Source organism: Panicum virgatum, chromosome 6K, assembly GCF_016808335.1.
Source record: "Panicum virgatum strain AP13 chromosome 6K, P.virgatum_v5, whole genome shotgun sequence".
NCBI classification, from domain to species: Eukaryota; Viridiplantae; Streptophyta; class Magnoliopsida; order Poales; family Poaceae; genus Panicum; species Panicum virgatum.
The window spans coordinates 45,164,820-45,187,092 of record NC_053141.1 but is presented as its reverse complement, the minus strand read 5'-3'; the positions used below and the strand labels follow the sequence as shown (position 1 = coordinate 45,187,092).

Here is a 22,273-nt window from a genome sequence, read left to right as displayed (position 1 = left end):
GAGCGGAGCAGCGGCGGCGGAGCGCGTAGCAGCAGCGGGGAGCGGAGCAGCCGCGGCGGGGCGCGGAGCGGCGGCGGCAGAGCGAAGCCGCCGCGGCGGGGCGCGGAGCAGCGGCGACGGGCGCGGAGCAGCCGAGGCGGGGCGTGCAACCGCGGCGGCAGAGCGGAGCAGCCACGGCGGGACGCGGAGCGGCGGCGGAGTGCGTAGCAACGCGGCGGCGGGGAGCGAGCTCGGTGGGGGAGAATGAGAGAGAGTATGACACATGAGTCCGCTAGCAGTACAAATATGGAGATCTAAATTTGGCTAGTCTGTTGGATTCCCAACATTTTTTCAAGCCTTCTATGTTTTTACAAAGCCTCGTACCATCTAAATATACAAATGGAAATACAGCATCTCTTGGAGATGCTCTTAGGCCTCGTTTAGTTTTTTAAGTTGCCATCACATCAACATCACGTCAACTATTCGAATGTCAATCTGAATTTGAATGTTCAAATGCCAATTTAATATAAAACTAATTGCATAAGTTACAATTAGAGCTATAGACGAATCTATTAAGTATAATTAATAATGCACGTTTAGCGAATGGTTACTGTAGCAATTAGTGATCAAATTATGGACTAATTAGGCTTGATAGATTCGTCTCGTGATTAAATCCCGACTTTTTTATAAGTTTCATAATAAATCTATGCTTAGTAGTCCTAATTGGTGTATAAACATGCGATGTGATGAGACTTATAATTTAAACTGAAAAAAATCAAATGAGACCTTAAGCTGGCTAGTGAAACTAATCAAAGTGCAGCAACAATTCTCGCAGCAGCTGCTGGTCCTGTTTGGATTCCAGATGCTTATAATAAGCTCCTCGGAATCTTAATATTTAGGAGTATTAAATGTAAATTACTGATAAAATTCATTCCATAACCTCTAGGCTAATTTGCGAAACGAATCTAATGAGCCTAATTAATATATAATTTACTACAGTGATGCTATAGTAATCATCTGCTAATCATGGATTAATATACCTCGTTAGATTCGTCTTGCGAACCCAAGAATTGTGCAAGTAGCTTTGTGTATAAACTTTATTAAATACTCTTGAATAGTAAAATTCTCCAGGGCTTATTGTTAGCCCCTTGGATCCAAACGAGTAACGTATAGCATCCTTGGTCAAACAATGTGTCAGATCATTTTAACTCTATGTAAAGAAAAAATCCTGTAAGAACTATTTAGCATCCTTCAGGTTTGTATCACAGCCAAGAAGACTGTGTTTTCCTTTTTTTTGGAAAAGAAAAACAATAATGCATGCCTCTCGGCTTGATTCTTGTATTGCCCCAAGGATCATCTTTATCATCTAAGAAATCTAAGAAGCTTGCTGTCCATCAGTATCTTTTACCTTGTCCTGGATATAGCACAGATCGATAAAAGTTAGCAATTGCACTGATAAAGGGTGATATATATAACATATACTCCCTCCATACTCAAAATAAATGACGTTTAGGACAGTGACACGGTCTCCAAAACACAACTTTAACTTCTTATTTCTCTAAAAATATTTATCAAAAAGTGATATATGTATACTTTCATAAAAGTATTTTTCAAGACAAATCTATTCATATAATTTTTACATTTTCAAACTCAACAACTTGAGAGTTATTCATGATTTATATTCTCAAGGTTTGACTCAAACCTTGTCCAAAATGTCAATTATTTTGGGTATGGAGGGAGTGTATGTTATTAAAGCACGCTAGCCAAAATGAAACCAATTGTGTTACTCTAATCTAACAGCAAAAACAAGCTTGCACAGCAAAACCATGCAATTAAGCTATCAACATCTTACAGACTTACACCACCAAACTAAATATGATATAGATGCCATGCACTTTCTAAACTGGCAGCGTGTACAATAGCAGGTCATGTAATATCCATTTCTGTTCAACAATAGTTTCCCACTGACTAGTGTTGCTTCCATTTCAAAATGTAAGTGAAAATATCAAAAACCGAATTTGATCACTAATTTCCCTCATTTCATATTTATTCCTAACAACAAAATCATAGTACTAGGAAAGTACTTTCGAATAGGAAACAAATGGTACATTTTTCTAAATCTACATATTGCTAGGTTAATCCTTGATCAAACAAAGATGACATAGTTTGACATTCAAAATACATACGGGCATTATTAAAAAAAAATGGACAAAGTATAAAACAGATACCCGATGTCAGATTTGACCTTCAGAAAACTCACCCACTGAATCTCTAGCTTCGAACTGACGTAGCCTCTGATGACAGCGTTCTATCTCATCTACCATGGCCAACTTTTCTTTATTAGAAGCATCCAACATGTCCTTGAAATGCTTCAGTTTTGGAATAACCCAAAAATATATAAGCGTCCAGCCACTGAACGCCATGACGTAAGCTACCTTGGGTAAGATTTCCATCGCTGCACCCTTTGCACTAAAAATGACAAATGCAAGTGATAATTCATAACAACGTACAAGTATCTGTTGTTAACTTATAGATCTCAAAATTGGAGCAAGAAGTCGTACACGTCCCACTCATTGAAAGCTTCCTTGTTATGAGTTTGAGGACCCTGAAGAAACAGAACAGAACAAACAGCATCACCAATGCCAGCAATATCAAGGTTATCAAGATTGTGATATGTATCTAGAATCACTGGCCGCATAGAGCTGGCATCGCGGATCAGCCATGGGCCTTAATTTCATTGAATCATAATCCTAAGTGTACGATCAAGTGTCACTAGATTTTATAAACTTTAACCTGCCATCCTTTTACAATTAACAAATTGTTCCATGTTAAATAACAGTATAATTCACGTTTAAATGAACAAGTTATATACATGAGATCAATTTATATAGAATCAAGTTCAGTTGAAGTTGATACCGAAGGCGCTACCGAGTTTACAATCTCCACAGAACATATTTTAGCTTTTATACAAAACAAATGTTTTCCCTTTCTTTTCTAAATGTGAAAGATGCACGCCGATCCTATGTTTGACCGACCCAAAATCAATCTGACCAAAATTAAGATGAACAAATGTTTGAATTCAGTCTTCACTGAGGATGAGGTAAAAAGTTGTTCAACTAAGGGTCCTTAAGTAGGGAACATGGTTAAAGCAAGAAAAAAACTGTATCTGGAGCACGACGAGGTAGAAGTGCCGCGAAATCGAAGACCAGCGGCGGCTCGTGTACAGCTGCCGTACCCTGTGGTTGGTTGGTGGAGTAGCTCGAAAGGCGGTAGGACGGTCCTCGGAGTAGAAGGCGGCGGCCATGGTACTGGAGGCCCTCCTGCCCAAGAAGGCGAGGCGGTGCGCGGACTATCTTGCTAGCCGCAGATCGAAGAAGCGCTGCCCCTGCCCCTGCCCCTGCCATACCTGGCCACCACCGGTCGATCACGGATCTCCCCCAGCGATTATGAGAGACAAAACCTAAGGAAATATTGCTGGATTTCGATCGAACCAAGGATCTTACCGGCGACTAGGCTTGCTCCAACGGCGTGGGAACCGCCCCCACCCTATCTAGGGGAGCTTGGGGGATTCCTCCAACGATTCTCCTCAAAACTACTCCTGTATACGGAGAAAGTTGAAACTCTAATAGGGTGAGTTTCAACTCCTCCTATATTTTAATTACACTATTTCTTCACGATATTAATTCTGTTTGAGTCCCGTAACATAATAATAATACGTATTATGACAGTACAAATATTATATGATTTTTTAAAATTAAAAAACGATATATAAATAGTTAGTTAATGAGTGATAGTATATAGAGGGAATAGATATGGGGGAATGGTTGGAGAGAAGGAGTTATAGGGGGAGGAATTTTTTGGAGAAAAATAGTAAAATATAGTAAATAGTACGTTTGGGGGTGGAGAGGGAGAATGATTGGAGATAGCCTTAGAGAGGAAACCAAAGGATTAGCTTGTGTGGATTGGGATCCTCCCTCCAATCCCTACCTGATTTTGTACTCCCGGCACGGGGAAGGGGCGGAGCGGGCGGCGGCTAGGGTTGGGGCTGGAGTTTTTTTTTTGATTAAGCATACCTGTATTACTGGATAAAGAAAGCGTACACATACGAGAACAAATACAGATACGCTGCGTAAGGATACAGGGCAGTTGTTCTCGCCATCTTACACAAAGGACTCTGGAAGAAATAGAAATTACATAAAAGTCCCAGGCCCCTGTGCTACTCGAAGCCACCAGAAGTCTCCGCGCGACCAACACCGATGAATCGGCCGCCGTCGAGAAAGACGTCGTGGCCACCATGGATTAGGAAGAGCTCCATCGCTGCAAAGCTTTGTCAAGAGCCGCAAAGGACACCCGACAAAGAAGCCGGGATGAAAACACCGTTGGAAGAGCATCGGCCAGGGATGCACCCCGAACTCCAGCGATCCTGGGACAAAGCTCACCGACGACTCCTGCCGCCGGGACCTCGAGCTCGACCCATCCTCCAGCTTGCCGCACCGCCCACAACCGCCACCGTACCCTTGACAAAAGGCGCCGTCATCAGACGACCGCGCCAACTCCAACATAGGGGATTCGGCAGATCCCCTTTTCCCCGGATCCACCCTTGACGACGAAGAAGACCGCCAAAGGAGCGAGGACGAGACCGGGGAACCTTATTCCTCTGCAATGCCGGCGCCACCAGGAAGACACAGCCGCAAGAAGGACACCCCTCTCCGGTAAAATCTAGCCCTAGATAGGACACTACCTAGTCTATACAGGCGGTTGGTTGGGGCTGGAGTTTGATAAAGAAAGAGTATAGCTTTTGTGATGCCCGTTGAGGCCCAGGAGGATACTTTTTTATTCAGCCGGCCCAGCAGAAAAGGAGGAGCTAGATCGTTATCAGACCGACTGCAGGGCCAGTTCAGTCCAAACGGCCCAATCCGATCTGGTGGTGGCGTGAACGACAAAGAATTCTTGAGTCTTTTACCCGTATGCCCTTATGTAAATTTCACTTGACCCCTATACCCTAAAATGTTTGGTGTTGCCTCTATGTCCTGCCACCAAATTCTTTTTACCTCTGTACCCTTCTATCCATGTTCCGTTAAAAGATAACGGTACAAGAGCTCTGACAAGTGGGCCTCAGCAGGCGAAATGTCCATTGTGCCCCCTTTGAGTAAAATGCCCAGCTCGTAACCGGGCCGAGCCGGCCACCTCCCATTCGTCTCCGTTGAAATCTCTCTGCCACTCCTTTCTCTATCGACGAACCCTAGGCGGCCGCCGCCGGCGTTGCCCACAGCCGCCGCCGCCCCAGATCTGCGCTCCCCGGGCGGGCGGGCTCCTCGCCCCGCGTGCCAGGCAAGCGGGCGGGCCCTCACGCCGCGCGGGGCCGCGCCGCGCGGGGAGCCGCGGGGGGCTGCGCCACTGGGAGCCGCGGGGGGCCGCGCAACACCAGGAGCCGCGGGGGCCGCGCCACTCCGCGCCACGTGGGGAGCCGCGGGTCCGCGCCACTCCGCGCCACGCGGGGAGCCGCGGGGGTCCGCGCCACTCCGCGCCACGCGGGGGCCGCGGGGGGCCGCGCCACGCGGGGGCCGCGGGGGGCCGCGCCACGCGGGGAGGCACAGGCGGTGGATCCGCCCCGAGCTGGGCGCCGCTGGTCGCGCCCTCGCCCCGGCCGCCGTGCGAGCTGCTCTGCTTTTTTGAGGTATGTACACATCTAATTTATTCTCTAAGCATTGATTTTGTTCTTGATGCGGGAGCAGTAATTTCTGTGGTACTAGACTAAGATGTGTTCCAAATGAACATAGAAACAAAAAATTGTTAGGATGTTCTTCATGTAATTAATTTTAGATGGCATTCTAGATTGTTTCATTTACTTGAATGTACTGCAGAATTGTAATGTTCGGCTCTTTTATTCATCTGTAGGATGGACGAAAATAGTCAGTTCAATCTAGAAATTCGGATTGTTGATTCCAAAAGTCGTGGTAGGTGGTACTGTTTGGACAAAGTCGTAGATGCTGACTTCACCAATTTCAGAGATTTGATTAATGAAATTGTTGACAAGTTTCCTCCCTATTATGGAGACTTAGTGAAACTATTTTACACGTGCATGGATACAAAGAGCCACATCCCAGTTTGAGAAATTCAGAGTTGCATATGAAGGTTCTATCCCTAGTATTCCAGACAAGTCCATGTGGCCCAAAGGCGCACATGGCTTCTTCATGCATCCTCCATTGCTCAAGTCAACTGCTGGAGGAAGGAGAAAGAATAGGATGAAGTCAGCGTTGGAGGGAGGTAGTACCAGCAAGAAGAGAAAGAAGTGTCCAATATGCCATGACTTTGGGCACCACTGGTACAAATGTAAGAATGGGAACCCAAAAGATATAGCTGCAATGGAGGCTGTGAGGTAAACTTATATACATTACTTCACTTTACCTCTCTAGCTTTAATAACTACACCTGTATATCAAATAATTTTTTTATTTCAGGGGTCCATCAAAGAAAAAGCTCAAAAAAGCAACTACTTGTAACACAGAGTCTAGTATTGTTGTGCCCACTCCTGCTTCAGGGATGGTCTTCCCACACAATGAGGCAGTGGTCAATGCTACCCACAAGACAAGGAAGAGAAAATCATCTACAAAAACAGGTGTCACAAAAAAGAAGGGGCCAGCAATCACTACTTCAACAAGTACTGCCGATACCAGGTCTACCAGGTGTGGGCTTAATCTGTTCTTGCTTTTCACTACTTTGTCCTTTACAATCACCTCACCGATACATGTTTCTTACTTTGTATACAAGATCTGGAACTGGATCCAATGACCCTCTTCCTGTCCAAGTGGTGTACCCTGCACCTCTTCTTCGTGACATTGGGTGCCCTGAAGTCATAGAACAGACAGTGCATACACCAAGAAAGAAATGTGCCGTCAAGAAAAAGCTTACACCAAGGAGGGCTCCAGTTGTAGTACCCAGCCCATCCAGCCCAGCTTCAAATACCAGAAGCAAGAAGCAACTTCAACTTGAATAAAGTGTGATTCCTCAGTGTTATTTTGAGAGTACTTTTATGAGTTTCTTTTGGCATGTGCGGTACTTATGGTTTGGAGGAACTATTTCTTTTGTTATGTCTCATGTCATGGTCATGTACTTTAAGACACTTCTGGCTTGCATACCTAGTAGTTATGTTAGTGACATGTTGGTGAAATGAACAAGTATTTGGTATGGCCTTATTGCTGTTATATTTGAAACTCTTAAAAAATAGCACAATATGAGAGGCTCATCTTCCTCACGGACTCCTCATGATTGCTGTTATGTGTTTTTTATTTTTAATTTAATTCCATTGTTTTCCTTATTTTTCATTACCTCTGAAATTAAATAAATAAAATCAAAACAACCTAGTTTGGCTCCCTCACGTGAGACCCTAAGTACTGGGCATGCCAAACAGCCCTGCAAACAGACTCTGCGTCTCTCACAGACCCGTGTGCCTCTTCCCTCCCTATACAGCAGCTCTCTCATCTAAGCTAAGGGTAAAATGGTCTTTTTACAAGTCTGTTATTCTCCATTACATGAGTCCGTTAGTCTCCATTACATGTCATTCCATCCAAAAGGCTACAGAGGTAAAAAGAATTTGGTGGCAGGACATAGAGCCAACACCAAATATTTTAGGGGTATACGGGTCAAGTGAAATTTACATAAAGGCATACGGGTAAAAGACTCGGAATTCTTCCCTTCTCCATACGGACGGACTCTCCCTTCCCTCGGTCAAGCTCGCTCCCCTGCGTGGGTTTTTCTCTGGATCGGTTGCCTTGCTTCTTCCTCCGCCGGGGGCGGGGAAGCGCCACCCAGATCGACGGAGGCGTCCGGCGACCTCCCCAACTCCGACCAGTAAGTGACTCCCCGCCTCCTCGCCCTCTTCATCCAACCCCTGCCCCCCCCCCCCCCCCCCCCCCCGACTGGCGGTTTCTCCGATACGGTAGAGGAGGCTAGAGCATCAGAACTCAGATCTCGCTCCCCGTCGGCACGATCGAGGCATGGAGTCGCCGAGGGGGAGCGGCGACTCCACGCGACGGAGGCTTCCCTGCAGCGGCGGCGGTGCCGTACTGGACAAGACGCGCGCCCCTTCCTCCCCCGCTTCCAGACCTCTCTCGCGCTTCCCTTCCCTCCCCCGATCCAGCCCTTCGGATCCGTTTCGCCCCCGATGCAGCTGAACTATTTCCGCTATAGCTCTCGCAGGTTCTTCTGTTGACGGCATGGTAATTCGTCTCTGCAGGGAGAGGAGGCTTCTGCGGTCAGCGCAACATGGAGGGGCTGAGCTGGGGAAGGGTGTGCTTATCGGTGCTCTGCGTCGTGCTGCTCTCGCGCCCGGCCGCGGCCATCCGCTTCGTCATTGACAGGGAGGAGTGCTTCTCGCATAACGTGGAATACGAGGGGGACACGGTCCACGTATCCTTTGTTGTGATCAAGGCCGAAACACCGTGGCATTACAGCGAGGAAGGCGTCGATCTTGTGGTAAGGGACTGATTCCATTTGTGCCTGCGCGGTGCGCGCGTCCACCAGTAGTGCAAATTGAACATGCAAGTGTATCTTGAATTCTTGAGTAGGGGTTTGGAGGACGTATTGCACTTAGATAGCTAGCTGCTCTCTTGCATAGTTGCATGCCATAATTTTTCTGAAGTAAGGTAGGAGATAGTTATTACTGTAGTTATGGTGACAAGATGCCAGTAATATATTAAATTTGTCTCGGATCATTGGCATTTTCAGAACTTAGTTACTTTAGCCTTTTAGACTATGTCTTACCTATAGATTTTAGCACCTTTTAGTTCTTTTTGCATGTGTGCTTGCAACAACTTAAAATTTATATGAGTCCTTGAGAGTTGATTGGATGTGGATGTGATTACTGTGGTCCAGTTGTTGGATGACGTTGGAAGAAATTTTCATCTTGATGGTTCAACTTGACGCATCATTTTGTTGCATCAGTTTCTGATTCATATGTTGGATAATCTCATATGTGAAGGCTTGGACGTTTTAGATGCATGCTATGCATTTTATGCAATGAAAAAAAAACAGATTCTCTAATTATTTTTGTTCTTTTTTTCCCTGTTAACCTCCCATAAGCTAACGAGTCCTCAATAGCATCGTTGTGGAATTGTTCTCTGGAAATTAATTGGCTGGTGACAATTCAACTTTCAACACCCATCGTTCTGTTACCTGAACTGGACTTACCATTTTCTGGTGTCCTTGCTTTTTTTTTTGCCCGGAAACATTTCTTTCTTTCTTTCTTTCACTTTGCCTGTGATTATGAATTGTTCCTTTGTTTCACTAGAACAAAGTTTTGTTGGGGTAGGCAGTTTACGTGACGAAGCTCGTTTGACTGCTTCTATTGGATGCTTGTTTGGCCCATTACTACACTGCTCTTTATAATCTTTTCCACATCAGTTATGCATAATCTGCTATTAATTCCCCTTGTTTTACCCAATGATGTGATTGCGTGGACACTTTTCTAGGTCAATAATATAGTGTGATTTTAAATAGCTCCAGTGACCTTTTTTGAGATCCTTGGTACTATTTTAACCATACTCACTAACGTATAATCTACTGTAGAGCTGACCCCATGTTGACTAATGGCAGGTTAAAGATCCTAATGGCGCTCAAGTCCGCGACTCTCGAGATAAGACTAGTGATAAGTTTGAGTTCATAGTTCAGAAGAGAGGTGTCCATCGGTTCTGCTTCACCAATAAATCTCCATATCACGAAACCATAGACTTTGATGTGCACGTTGGCCATTTTTCATATTTTGAGCAGCATGCCAAAGACGGTAAGAATCTATGGATTCCTGAAGGTCTATTAACTTTGGTTAGCAAGGGCTTAGCATCGAGCTCCTGTTTTCTGGATTTAATGCAGAACATTTTGCTCCACTGTTGGAGCAAATTGCCAAGTTAGATGAGGCTCTTTACAATATTCAGTTCGAACAGCACTGGCTAGAGGCCCAAACTGACCGACAGGCAATATGTAAGTGTTCCCTTTTACCTTCTCCTAAAAGTACTAATTCGAGTGTCCTCCCTTATGTTTTTTCTGTCTTTTTTAATATAATTCTGTAACCTATCTATCATGGGGAACGGCACTCTGGTTAAACCATCAGCATTAATCAACTCTAGCTGGTCAAATAAAATTAAATGCCATGTTTCTGTCACCATATTCCTTGATGGTTGCTTGCAGGTGCTGTTAACAATTGACATTTAAGATAAGTGGGTAAATATGCTTGATTTTAGTTGTGATGAGCTAAACAATGGCAACCACATTCTGCTTTCTCGTTTTCAATTTTTCTGCTTTGCTTCAAATATGCTTTTTGATACCCCTAGCTTCAATATCTGTTCTCATGCTTTTCTCTCCTACGCAACAAATTGCTTCTTTATGTATCCCCTTGGGTTACATACTCTAAGCTGCTAATCTTGTTGGGTGGTATCATCCCATGGGCAGCTACCTAATCATGCCTTTCTTGTTGCGTCACAGTGAACGAAAACATGAGCAGGAGGGCAGTCCACAAGGCGCTGTTCGAGTCAGCAGCGCTCATCGCAGCCAGCGTCATCCAGGTCTATCTTCTGCGCCGGCTCTTCGAGCGCAAGCTGGGGTCATCTAGGGTGTAACACTCTAGTAGCCGCTCCCCCAATGTAGCCAAGATCATCCCAACGTGACTGTTATACCGGATTGAGTGGTTGCTAGATCTGCTAATACTACTTGCTTGTGGACTCCAGTTACATGTAATGTAATCACTTTTATGATTCCGTGGATGGTAACTCTGAAAGTTCAAACTGTCAATTTAGCCTTCATGTTACGTCCACATTTTCACCTTCCGTAGAGCCCCCGACCGGAGCATGGTTGTCTGCAAGTCTGTACACGTTACAAGTTTTTTGTGCTTCCACATGCCTTCTGGGCTGTTTGGATTCCAAGACTAACTAATTACAAAACTAACTGCATAAGTGTAAGGCTTATTCACCAGATTAATCTATTTAGCCTAACTAATCTATAATTAGCATATTTTTACTATAGCATCATGTGGGCTAATCATGGACTAATTAAGCTTAATAGATTCATCTCAGCGAATTAATCTTGAAGTTATGAAATTTGTTTTGTCAATAGACTATGTTTACTATTTCTAATTAGCATTCAAACGTCCTATGTGACAAAGCTTAAAATAAAGCTCATGGAACCAAACATGGTTAAGTTTAAAATATCCGATGTGTTGAAGCATTTCTAATTAGCACTCAAATATCCGACGTGTCGAAGCTTAAAATAAACCTCGGGGGAACAAAACCTAGCCTAAGACCTCGTTTGGATTTTTTAGTTTAACTCATAAGTCTCATCACATTGCATGTTTACACACCAATTAGGAGTACTAATTTTCAGTTTAACTCATAAGTCTCATCGCATTGCATGTTTACACATCAATTAGAAGTACTAAACATAGACTTATTACAAAACTAATTTCATAAATCATGACTTAATCACGAGACGAATCTATTAAGTCTAATTAGTGCATAATTTGTCCACCGATTGCTACAGTAGCATTCGTAATCGTGTATTAATTATACTTAATAGATTCGTTTAGAGCCTTAATTGTAACTTATATAATTAATTTTATATTAAATTAGCATCTAAACATTCAAATTGATATCTGAATATTTAATGTGACAGCAACCTAAATAAGCAAACGAGTCCAAATGCCCTTGCCGTAGATGGATACACGTTGGGTCAGTTTTCTCTGATCACGGGACTTTTGGGGCCGCTGTTTTCTCAACGAAATAAATGGCCTGGTCTGGTCTCCACCCGAACAGGGCAGAATTGAAGGCGGCGAGAAGATTGCCAGCCTGAGCTGCCTGCCTCACTCTACATGGGTGTAAACGTGTTGATGCGCTTTGGCAGCTTCATCTTACTTGACGCCTGGGCCTGCCCAACCAATTGCCAATTGATGATGAACACCATCCAACCACCAGGCCTGGACTCAGATGGACTCGATCGATTCTTCCAACCGAGACATTGACCAGAAGAAGTGACGGGGTTGTGTATGTGCGCCCTCTGAACATGGGATGAACTCTGCTGCATCTACTGAGCGAGTCTCATGTTTTTTTCTTTATGGTCAGTGAGCCTCATGTTTGATGCCCTCACCATGGGCGTGTTCTCTGAAAATAGCTGGTAGGTCACAGGCGTGTCACCTTGGTCCATGAACAATACGGGTACGGTAGCAATTCTGGTACTACTGAGTAAACAGGTTTGGCGAGAGAGACCGAGGCCTTGGCTTGAGACGAGCACGGCCAATCTGAGGCGAAAGCAACGGCTCCCTGAATCGTTCTTGGACCAGTACTCAAGTACTACTATGGATGGCGCGTGTGAGCAGTGAGCTTGCATCTAGAACAGTGGACGACGCATCGATATTCGATGGAGGCAATGAATTCGCCGACAGCAACGTGTGAACCGGCAGCTACCTGGAAGTAGCACGTACCGGCGCCGAAAACTGGCGTGGAACCCCGCGCGCGGATCGAGCTCCGGCGGCTCGGTTCCGCGGGACTCGTGGCGCAAGATTTGCAGCTGCCATCGGCACTCGGCAGCGAGGAAGACGACCGGATCTGAACTGCCAGCGTCGCCGTCGACCCGAGACATTCTTGGCAGGTTCAGGTTGACGAGGACAGAGAAGCCAAGCCATGGCGGCGGACGACGAGTCCGTCTCCGCGGGGCGATCGGTTCTGAACGCCCAACCGAACAGGCAGCATCTAGCGAGTCGCGGCGCCCGGCACGGCAGAGCCCCATCACAACGGCGGCGCGTGCCGTGCGGGCCGACGCCACCCGCGCGGCACGCCGGAGGCCACGGTGCGAACGAGGGCGGCATGGGCAGCGCCCCCACCCGGGGCTTCTCGCGATCCAGCAGCCAGCGTCACCGCCCGCCGCGCGCAACCGCCCCTCATCCACCTGCTCCACCGTCCTGCGCTGCGCATTCAAGCCAAGCCCGAAGCAGCTTCGCGGGCGGCCACGGTGCGAACGAGGGCGGCATGGGCAGCGCCCCCACCCGGGGCTTCTCGCGATCCAGCAGCCAGCGTCACCGCCCGCCGCGCGCAACCGCCCCTCATCCACCTGCTCCACCGTCCTGCGCTGCGCATTCAAGCAGCTTCGCGGGCGGCGCGCGGCGTGGCCGACCACCGCCACCGCCGTTCGCCGGCCAAACAGCATCCAGAAGCTGCTCGCCGTCACAGTGACACGGATTTTTCATTTTCACACGGATCTCCCGAGGAGCACCGAGCGAGCACGGACACGTCGCTCGTAGGTGTACACTTGTACACAGCGACTGACACCTACGTGGCGTACGCGACGACGACACGCACCCGAAGGAATTGCTGCTACCTGTTCCTCTCTCTCTCTCTCTCTCTCTCTCCGTCTTGAATGCATCATCCAACCTTCACCGCCCCCGCTTCAATGCGCCCGCGCCGCCTATAAACGCCGGCCGGCCGCCCACGCCGCCTTCATTTCTCCTCCATCCTCTAGCCAAGTAGCCATCGGCGACAGGACCCCGGCCCCCTCCTCCCCGATCCACAGCTCGATCAGCCAGATCGGGAGGAAACTAGACTGAGCTAAACCGGCAGCCAGCATGGCGGCGGGGCGGTGGTGGCTGGCGGCGGCGTGGTGCGCGGTGGCCGCGGTGGCTGCTGCGGCGCAGTCGTCGTCGCCGCCGGCGGCGGACCCGCTGCAGGCCAAGTGCTCGGCGGACTTCGGGAAGCTGACGGACTGCATGGACTACGCGACGGGGCACGAGGGGCAGCCCTCGTCGACGTGCTGCTCCGATGCCGCCGACACGCAGAAGGCGCGGCCGCAGTGCCTCTGCTACATCATCCAGCAGGTGCACAGCGGCCGGAACGAGGTGCAGTCGCTGGGCCTCCGCTTCGACCGCCTCATGGCGCTCCCCGCCGCCTGCAAGCTCGCCAACGCCAACGTCACGCTCTGCATCAGTGAGTAACCGGCTTCTCTCTTGCCAGTTTGGTTGCTGCTCAAAATATGTTTGTATTGTTTTTGAGATGCAATCAGGGACATACTTCTACCAAGGCAAACAATTTTTTTTACTAATTTGCATATGACCACTGTCCTTCAAGTGGTCAAGCCTGAGATCAGGGAGGGTCAACACTAGCTCACACCATGTCTGAATCTGAATGTCCTAGGAGACTAGAAATAGAACTAAACACTGGCCAAGTGGGCTGTGTGCTTTGGTTGGGCCGAGCTTTAGTGGATCTAATCTAATCTCTCTCTGACAACATCAGCCCATCTTCCGGCTGTCCAGTGCGCTTCTCTGTTATATTTTTTGTGTTGAAAGGAAAAAAGAAGTGAATTTTTCTCTGTTTGTTTTCTTCCCCTTACTGATGTGCAGTGATTCAGTCTAGTATTAATTATAAGTAACATACTCCAAATGGTATTAGCACATCTCAATTGTTTTAAGAAATTCCCGATGTTTTGTACAATTATTTTTGCTGCCGGGTTCAATTCTGAATTCCTGATGACTGACGATGACCTTCTCTGCTGCTAGCCCTGCTGAACCTGAAGCCGGGCTCGCCGGACTACGCCCTCTTCGCCAACGCCTCCAAGAGTGAGTGCTCTCAAACCTGAACCCTCTCGGTCTTAGCAGTCACGCCAAACTGCACTCAACTAACTAGCGATCGTCGTCGCTCTTCTCCTGCAGTCATGCCGTCGACCGGCGGCACTCCGGCGAGCGACGCCACCGCCGGCAGCGGCTTCAAGCTTCAGACGGGGTTCCGCGGCAGCGTCGCGCTCGCCGTGCTCTCCGCGGTGCTCTCGTCCGTGTTCTGATTGCTCGAGCAAGCAGCAGTTTTTTACCGTGTGGATTCGTTCTTGATGCTTCGCTAGTCCATGTCCATTTTGTACCCACATAAAAATAGATTTCATCTCAGACTTCTTGTTCCTGTATCCTGTTGCATGATGAGAGTGGATGGTCTTTGCATCACCAATTCACAACCCTTTGTTCGGAGGAACAGACTGTCAGTGCAACAACCAAGTGAAATAATTTAGTTGTTATTATGCTTTTACAGCCAAAAAAAAAAGAAAAGAAATGGCAGTTGTTTTCTGTAGCTGTTTGATTGGTTGGCTGATGGCTCCTGTGTGTGTTTAGTTCGTGAAAAATTTGCGAAAAATTTGCTGTAGCATGTTTCGGCTTTATTTGGCAACTATTGTCCAACTATGGAGTAATTAGTTTCAAAAGATTCGTCTCGTCATTTACAATCAAATTGTGTAATTTGTTATATTTTTTTAGCTATATTTAATATTTTATGTATGTATTATAAGATTCGATGTGATGTGCGTCATTGAAAAATTTTGGGAAATTTTCGCGGAACTAAACGCAGCAGGTCTAGATTCTGAAACCTGAATAAAGAAGATGCGACGCCCCGATGCTGGCTTTAGCTCAGCTGTTTGCAGTTGTAGAAAAAAGTGTCACCGCAATCATGAACGAACAGACCAATGATTTTAGTACATAAAATGAATCAAATTCTTTTCAGTTTCGAAACCCTGCTGGTGTTCCTAGAATCATAGGAGTCACCTGGAATCTTTATTTCCCGACAGGAAATAGAAAGCAAAATAAAAGGATCAAAGGTAGCACTTGCATAAGAGTAGATTGAGCTGAGACTTCTCCTTTCCTCTCTGTATCCTGTTGCATGTTGAGGCTGGATGGTTTGTGTGCGCATCAGAGCAGGGCTTACAGTCCCAGCCGGATGCCGGCTGGGAGCGCATGGGCACAGGGCCCGCTGCTGCAGGGCTGCTCAGCCAATTCCGTCATGTGCAGCGCCTCTCCGCTCGCTCAAGCCGGCGTTTTACAGGCCGCCGACTGCCTTCTCTCTCCTCCCACGTCGGACGTCGTCCGTTTCCCCGGCAGCCGTCTTTGTTTATTTCCCACCCCATAAACCCCATAAACACAAAAAAAATCATCACATCGAATGTTTCGACACATGCATGAAGTACTAAATGAAGTCTATTTACAAAATTTTTTACACAGATGGGCTGTAAATCGCGAGACGAATCTAATGAACCTACTTAATCCATGATTTGCAATAGTAATGCTACAGTAACCATGCGCTAATTATTAATTAATCATGAATTAATTAGTATCATTAGATTCGTCTCGCGATTTACAACTCATCTGTGCAAAAAGTTTTGTAAATAGACTTCATTTAGTACTTCAAATTAGTAAGATTCCAACACAAATTTTTTTTTTCGCTGGAACTAACCAGGCCTCAGTCGTCAGAACCCTTTGTTCGGACTTCGGAGGGACGCAGTGCCAGCGCAGCAACCAAGTGAAATAATCTAGTCGTGTTAGAAACTTTAGGACCATCTAGCAGTAGATCGAGGGGTAAATGAACTTTTTTGTAGAGGAAATACCTTGCTGCTGTTGCCCATCGCAATGGCGCCGCCGTGGACGCGCTGGAGTGAATGTCGCAGGGCAGCCGAAGCAGTAACGACGGCGTCGTGGGCTGGTGCAGGGTTGGAGTCCAGCATGCTCGATGGCGATGGTGCGTCGCCGGTGGAGCTTCCCGTCGCCACAGCCCCCCCTCTCGATCGGTCTAGGGTTTGGACCGTGGGGAATAGTGACGGCGGCAAACCTCGTTCAACCAGCCTCTAATCCCCACCTCCACTTTATAGGGCTGCGCGACGGGGGCCCACCAGCCTCATCTTGGGCTGGGCGTCCCCGATCAGGACGCAAGTCAAGGTTGGCCCAGTCGTTGGACTGGCCCGGTGGAGATCAATACTAACATTCTCCCCCTTGATCTCATCTTTGTACTTTAAAATTTCTCAATTTGAACTTAACTCTTTACTTTCTCTTTAGTTGCTTTGCTATTTGCCTCATCTCATTGCAGATCAGTACGTAGAGCGTGTCTCATCATGACGGTTATTAGTTACCGTCAGACTTAACAGCCACAATGTACATTTCTGTATTGAAACAAGACCTTAACCTTTCTTTGGGCCCTTTAGTAATCCAGAAATCATAGGCCTCCCGTAAAACCCATGTCGACTTGGGCGGTAGGCCTTTTGGTAAGCGGATCCGCAAACATTTGTTTGATACTTTGGTGCTCCATGATTTCATATGATTCTGGATTTTCTCCTTTGCAACATATAAGCCATTGTCAATGTATTTGGCAGCACACTTAACATGTTGCCATAGGAGTGAAAACATTCGAATGATATATTACTGTTGTCTACCATTATCAATTCCGGGTAATGGTTTTCTTAACCATTTTGCCTGTCCTGTAGCCTCATATAATGCCAAACTTTGGGTACACAACCCATGAATCACAACTATTTTGCTTTGGAGCTTTTCCATAATAAAACTCCAAGCGCGAGTGTTAGCTACTACTGTGGGCTTCACTAAACATCTCGCCAAAACTTAATTCCTTTTACTCACATCCTTTTGAGAGTACATATTCCTTTCTTACTTAGCATGAGGCTAACAATATTTTGCAAATTTGCAAAACATTCTATAACTCCATTCCAGTGATCTATTGCTGGACTGGACTTCTGCCAAAATGTCCCGGATACTTGCACTATGTCAGGGTAAATTCTTTTGAGCACTAATTTTGCTTCCAACAGCTGACGCACATGGAACCTTTTTCTTTTGATCGATCATATAACGGTTCCTGAAATTCTGAAAATTCCAAAACTATTACCCTTGACAATAGGACAGGCGTAGACTTACTCGTATGCATATTATATATCTTTAGAACTCTTTTCTTAATATGCTTTCTGCGATAGTCCTGATACCCCTTTTTCTTTTATTCCGGTGAATTTTTCCTTTCCTAGAGCGAATGACTCTTTACCGAGATTATTCTTATCAAAACTAGAGGTCAAAATAACTTTCTTTGAATCTTTTCAGGAAAAGAATTTCCCATCTTTTGAATTTTGCATATTTGCAAATTGTCATTTTGCATTGACCTTTACTTAAAACCCAACTTTTCTTTGTTCTCATAAAACTTTAGATACTACTATTCTATGATCTAATATCATCAAGTGGTATCGCAATATTCTTTTCTTTTCACAACAAAACCATTTGGTTATGTCATGTATATACTTTCTTGTGCAAATCTCCGTCGGGAGATATTGCTCTGCTCTAACATCCATCTGATGCAATTTAAAAGTAGTATGCCATTAATTACATTATGATTCTAAAAGAATCCTTTTATGAGACTGAATAAAATATCTCATTATAACTTATTCTTTTCTTTGCACAAAACTTTTTGCCATAAGTCGTGCTTAGCAACTTTTCATGATCCCTCCGGAGTCACGTTTCAATCTTGTAGACCCATTATAGCCTACTGTCTTGGCTCCATTAGAAACTTATTCCATGTTCCAAAATAAATTTGGAACTTTTAGGTCTCATTATATCTTCCATTGCTTCTCGCCACGTTGATGAATGAGACAACTCAATTTATGACATTCATACAACATGAAAACATATGTTGAGACAATTTCAGTGCTTGAATCATAGGAGTGAATATATAGTTCCACTTCTCTTCAAGCCTTAGTTCTTGACATACTTTACTCCCCCAGAATATCCCATCTATTACAAAGATGGAATATCTTCAAACTTTTATTTGGGTTTGTTCTTTACAAGCCTCGGTTCAGTTTTTACAAACCTCGTAAGGTGCTTCAAGCACCACCTTTTCTTTTTCGGTTGATTTGAGGCTTAACTATATTTTCTCCCTATTTGGAGCTGAAAACTCCAGAAATTTCACTTACTTTATTGTTGGGGTATTAATATTATGACCGTTGTACTCCCTTTTCGGTCGGTCATATTCACTTTAATAGATCATCTTTGCTTTTAAAAATGCATCGCATTTAACTTTGCGGGGAAATTCTCTATAAATTTTAATCTTTCTTGTCTTTCTAATCTTTCTCCCCCTCGAAATATGGCACAAACTTTGCTGCCATAATTTCGAAACTATTTTTAACACTTGTAAACGAGGAGCATTTCATTACTAGAACTTTATTCATATGACCAAGTCATACAAAATAATGGGAGTACTATTTCCTTGTTTCTTTTCAAGAGCTCCTCAGAGTTCTTGATTTGTTGCACTTTCAAGAACTCATCAAGTTCTTCATTTTGCTATACTTTTGCAAGTCATGCTTGCAATCTTGGTTCGCATACAATCTTTTTTTTGATTCTTTTCAAGTCACTATAGTAGTGCATGAGAATTATTGGGATAACTTTAAAAAACTCCCCCAGACTTCTTTACTTTTATGTGATACTCAAGTAGCACATGATCCATCACAACTTTTTTCTGTAATGCAGGATATAAGTAACACAAGTGTCAAAAACTTTTCCGACATGCGGTATAAAACTTGAAAGGCATTTGCAACGCATGTTTGATTCAACGTTGGTCAAATTTAACGTGCGTCAAACTCATTTCAACCATTATCTTTACTATTGAGGGACAAGGAAAAAACATAATATAGTGATAAAACTTTGGTCACAATGACTAAAACATGCACATATACTTTCTTTTCTGATTAAATCTTCCCGTTGGTTCCAATTTAATCAGAAAATTTAACGAATTACAATATTCGCAAAACTTTAGTGAGAGAAACCAAAAACTTTTCGAAAACAGTTGCATCTCTTTTCCATATCAACTAAAGTCAGAATGGAACAAGCACTTTTCTTTCTTAACCTCAACTATACAGCTGAGTAACCTCTAAACTTTATCTGTAGCGTTGATCATAATCAACTTTTGTCTGTTAATTTTTCTCTACTTGGGAAGAATTGTATGTCTCAATTTAACGTTGGTCAAAATTAAAACATACAATTTTCCTTTACTTTCAATTCTATATCACCGTTGGGCAGAAATAGAACACATGACTAGAATAAAAATTATAATATTGCCATCATCAACTTTGGTCAGAAAATGACAACATTATAATAAATTTTAAATTTCTTTTCTTTTAAGAGCAAACTAATGCTCAACTTAACAATTTACAATGGCAAAATGGTGCCAAAACCATCTTTCTTTGACTTACAACAGCGGAAGCTTTTCTTAACTTTAAACTCACAGGCTGCCTTTTTCCCACAGGGAAAAACTCATCTGAGTCTATATTTCTTTATTGTAGCGGAAAACTTTTCTTTCTTTTCAGAAACAATTCTTTGTCTTTATCTTTTCTCTGAAAAATTGCTCATTCTGATGCAAAAAGTCAGAGATTTATCATTGAACTTAAAATTATAATATTGTTATCATCAACGTTGGTCAGAAAACAACAATACCATAATTTAACTTTAAAACAATATCTTTCTACTCCTCTATTTAAATTTTCCCGTTGGTTCCAATTTAAATAGAGGATGAAACTTTTACTTTACAGTGGAAACATGACAAAAATACTTATTCATAAGCAATTTTGTACTCATCTACTCTCTGAGAAAATTATCCCGTTGTTTCAAATTTAATCAGAGATTTGAAACTTTAAACTTTAAAACGCATTCATCAAAATATTCTTCTGAAAATAAAAGAAACTTATTACAACTTTTTTTTACTGTGCATTTAGTGCTTTCGGCCCGGTCCGGGAAAAAAAATGGCCCAAGGCCCGCTCGGCGCACAGCCCAATCCGTGCGCTGCCTGGACGCGGCCTGCTCCGTGCACGGCCCAGCCGGCCCAGTAGCACCCTCCCCTTCCCGGCTCGATCTCAGCCGCTCAAGCCGATCCGACGGCTGAGAGCACAGATCGGCGGGGTAAAGGGGCAGCCGGCTCGGGTTCCCCAAACCCTAGCCATTGCTTTGGTGCCGGCGACAGCCCTGGAGAGCGCGCCGGCGGCGCTCCTACCGCTGCACCGCTCGTCCGGTCGCCGGCCAGCACCGACGCGCCCAAGCCTCTTCTCCTCTTTCTTCCTTTCTGCGCACCGAGCGGCGGCGGCCACTGTGTGGCCTTGCCCGTGTCGGCGGCTCGCCGGCGATGGTGAGGAGCGGCGCCACCAGCACATGGCCGGGGTCCTCCCTCTTTCCTCTCTGCTTTTCTTTTCCCTCTCCTTGTTCCCTTGCAGCACCGCGCAGAGGCGAGCGCCGGAGCGACGGCCGCAGTGGTGGATTGCGCCGCCGTGGGGCCTCTCGCCGGCACGCGCGTTCGCCCGAGGGCGAGCGCGCCGCCGTCGAGCGGCCTTGCGGTGGTGCACGAGTCCGAGCCCTCAAGCCGACGAGAAGGCATTGAGCAGTGGCTCGGCCCGACTTTCCGCGCGATCTTCGAGCGACGACCGGCGATGTTAACTGGCGGCGAGAGATCCAGGTTGGTCCCTGCTCCTCTCCGTCCCTTCTTTTCTTTGATTGTTCTAGGGTTAGGGTTTGAGAGAACTTTGTCTTTTTCGATCCGTGATCGAAATTCTTTCTCTGATTCTTTCGATTCGAATTCAAATCCACTTTCCCACTTCGATCCCCACACTAGATCGGCTCTTGATACCATTGTTAGAAACTTTAGGACCATCTAGCAGTAGATCGAGGGGTAAATGAACTTTCTTGTAGAGGAAATACCTTGCTGCTGTTGCCCATCGCAATGGCGCCGCCGTGGACGCGCTGGAGTGAATGTCGCAGGGCAGCCGAAGCAGTAACGACGGCGTCGTGGGCTGGTGCAGGGTCGGAGTCTAGCATGCTCGATGGCGATGGTGCGTCGCCGGTGGAGCTTCCCGTCGCCACAGCCCCCCCTCTCGATCGGTCTAGGGTTTGGACCGTGGGGAATAGTGACGGCGGCAAACCTCGTTCAACCAGCCTCTAATCCCCACCTCCACTTTATAGGGCTGCGCGACGGGGGCCCACCAGCCTCATCTTGGGCTGGGCGTCCCCGATCAGGACGCAAGTCAAGGTTGGCCCAGTCGTTGGACTGGCCCGGTGGAGATCAATACTAACAAGTCGTTATTCTGCTATTTCCAGCCAGAAAAAGAATTCGTAGTTCTTTTATGTAGGAGCTTGATCAGTGGTTGTCTCCCGGTCTTAGATTCTAAAATCTGATTTTAAAGACGCGACGCCTGCTGCTGGCTTCAGCTCAGCTGCTAGCAGTTGCAGACAAAACTGTCACAGCAACCGGCAACGAACAGCAATGATTCTGGTACGGCCCCGTTTAGTTGCAGGTTGTAAAAATTTTGAAAAGGCATCTTTTTATATTTGATGTATTAAACATAGACTAATTAAAAAAATAATTACAGAACTTGTCTGTAAATCGCGAGACGAATCTAATGAGTCTAATTAATCTGTCATTAGAGATTATTTACTGTAGCATTACTGTAGTAATTTAGCATCTAATTACAGCCTAATTAGGTTCATT

General features: G+C 45.6%; 3 protein-coding genes and 1 long non-coding RNA gene across 6 annotated transcripts; 2 read left to right on the top strand and 2 right to left on the bottom strand.

Annotated features, from left to right (window-relative positions):
* Positions 1 to 1,049: 1,049 nt before the first annotated feature.
* LOC120712981 lies at positions 1,050 to 3,565 on the bottom strand. Of its 3 annotated transcripts, XM_039998934.1 has the most exons (5): positions 3,483 to 3,565; positions 3,215 to 3,385; positions 2,541 to 2,584; positions 2,240 to 2,448; positions 1,050 to 1,393 (listed from the first exon to the last, which is right to left on the bottom strand). In XM_039998934.1, the coding sequence occupies exons 2-5, from the start codon at positions 3,281 to 3,283 to the stop codon at positions 1,374 to 1,376; spliced, it is 342 nt and encodes a 113-aa protein (XP_039854868.1). In that variant the 5' UTR covers positions 3,284 to 3,385; positions 3,483 to 3,565; the 3' UTR covers positions 1,050 to 1,373. The 3 variants fall into 3 exon arrangements, with proteins under 3 accessions (XP_039854868.1, XP_039854869.1, XP_039854867.1); XM_039998935.1 differs by lacking the exon at positions 3,483 to 3,565 and having other exon boundaries at positions 3,215 to 3,474; XM_039998933.1 differs by lacking the exons at positions 3,215 to 3,385; positions 3,483 to 3,565 and having other exon boundaries at positions 2,541 to 3,208.
* Positions 3,566 to 6,658: 3,093 nt separating this feature from the next.
* On the bottom strand, positions 6,659 to 7,037 carry LOC120712980. Its single transcript, XR_005691122.1, has 2 exons — positions 6,891 to 7,037; positions 6,659 to 6,826 (listed from the first exon to the last, which is right to left on the bottom strand). It is a non-coding gene; the product is annotated as an uncharacterized LOC120712980 (long non-coding RNA).
* Positions 7,038 to 7,662: 625 nt separating this feature from the next.
* Positions 7,663 to 10,795, top strand: LOC120712979 (transmembrane emp24 domain-containing protein p24beta2-like). The gene is made up of 5 exons (XM_039998932.1): positions 7,663 to 7,829; positions 8,215 to 8,453; positions 9,573 to 9,759; positions 9,846 to 9,953; positions 10,455 to 10,795. The coding sequence occupies exons 2-5, from the start codon at positions 8,244 to 8,246 to the stop codon at positions 10,586 to 10,588; spliced, it is 639 nt and encodes a 212-aa protein (XP_039854866.1). The 5' UTR covers positions 7,663 to 7,829; positions 8,215 to 8,243; the 3' UTR covers positions 10,589 to 10,795.
* Positions 10,796 to 13,445: 2,650 nt separating this feature from the next.
* Positions 13,446 to 15,064, top strand: LOC120712977 (non-specific lipid transfer protein GPI-anchored 1-like). Its single transcript, XM_039998930.1, has 3 exons — positions 13,446 to 13,936; positions 14,506 to 14,565; positions 14,659 to 15,064. The coding sequence occupies exons 1-3, from the start codon at positions 13,579 to 13,581 to the stop codon at positions 14,784 to 14,786; spliced, it is 546 nt and encodes a 181-aa protein (XP_039854864.1). The 5' UTR covers positions 13,446 to 13,578; the 3' UTR covers positions 14,787 to 15,064.
* Positions 15,065 to 22,273: the final 7,209 nt, after the last annotated feature.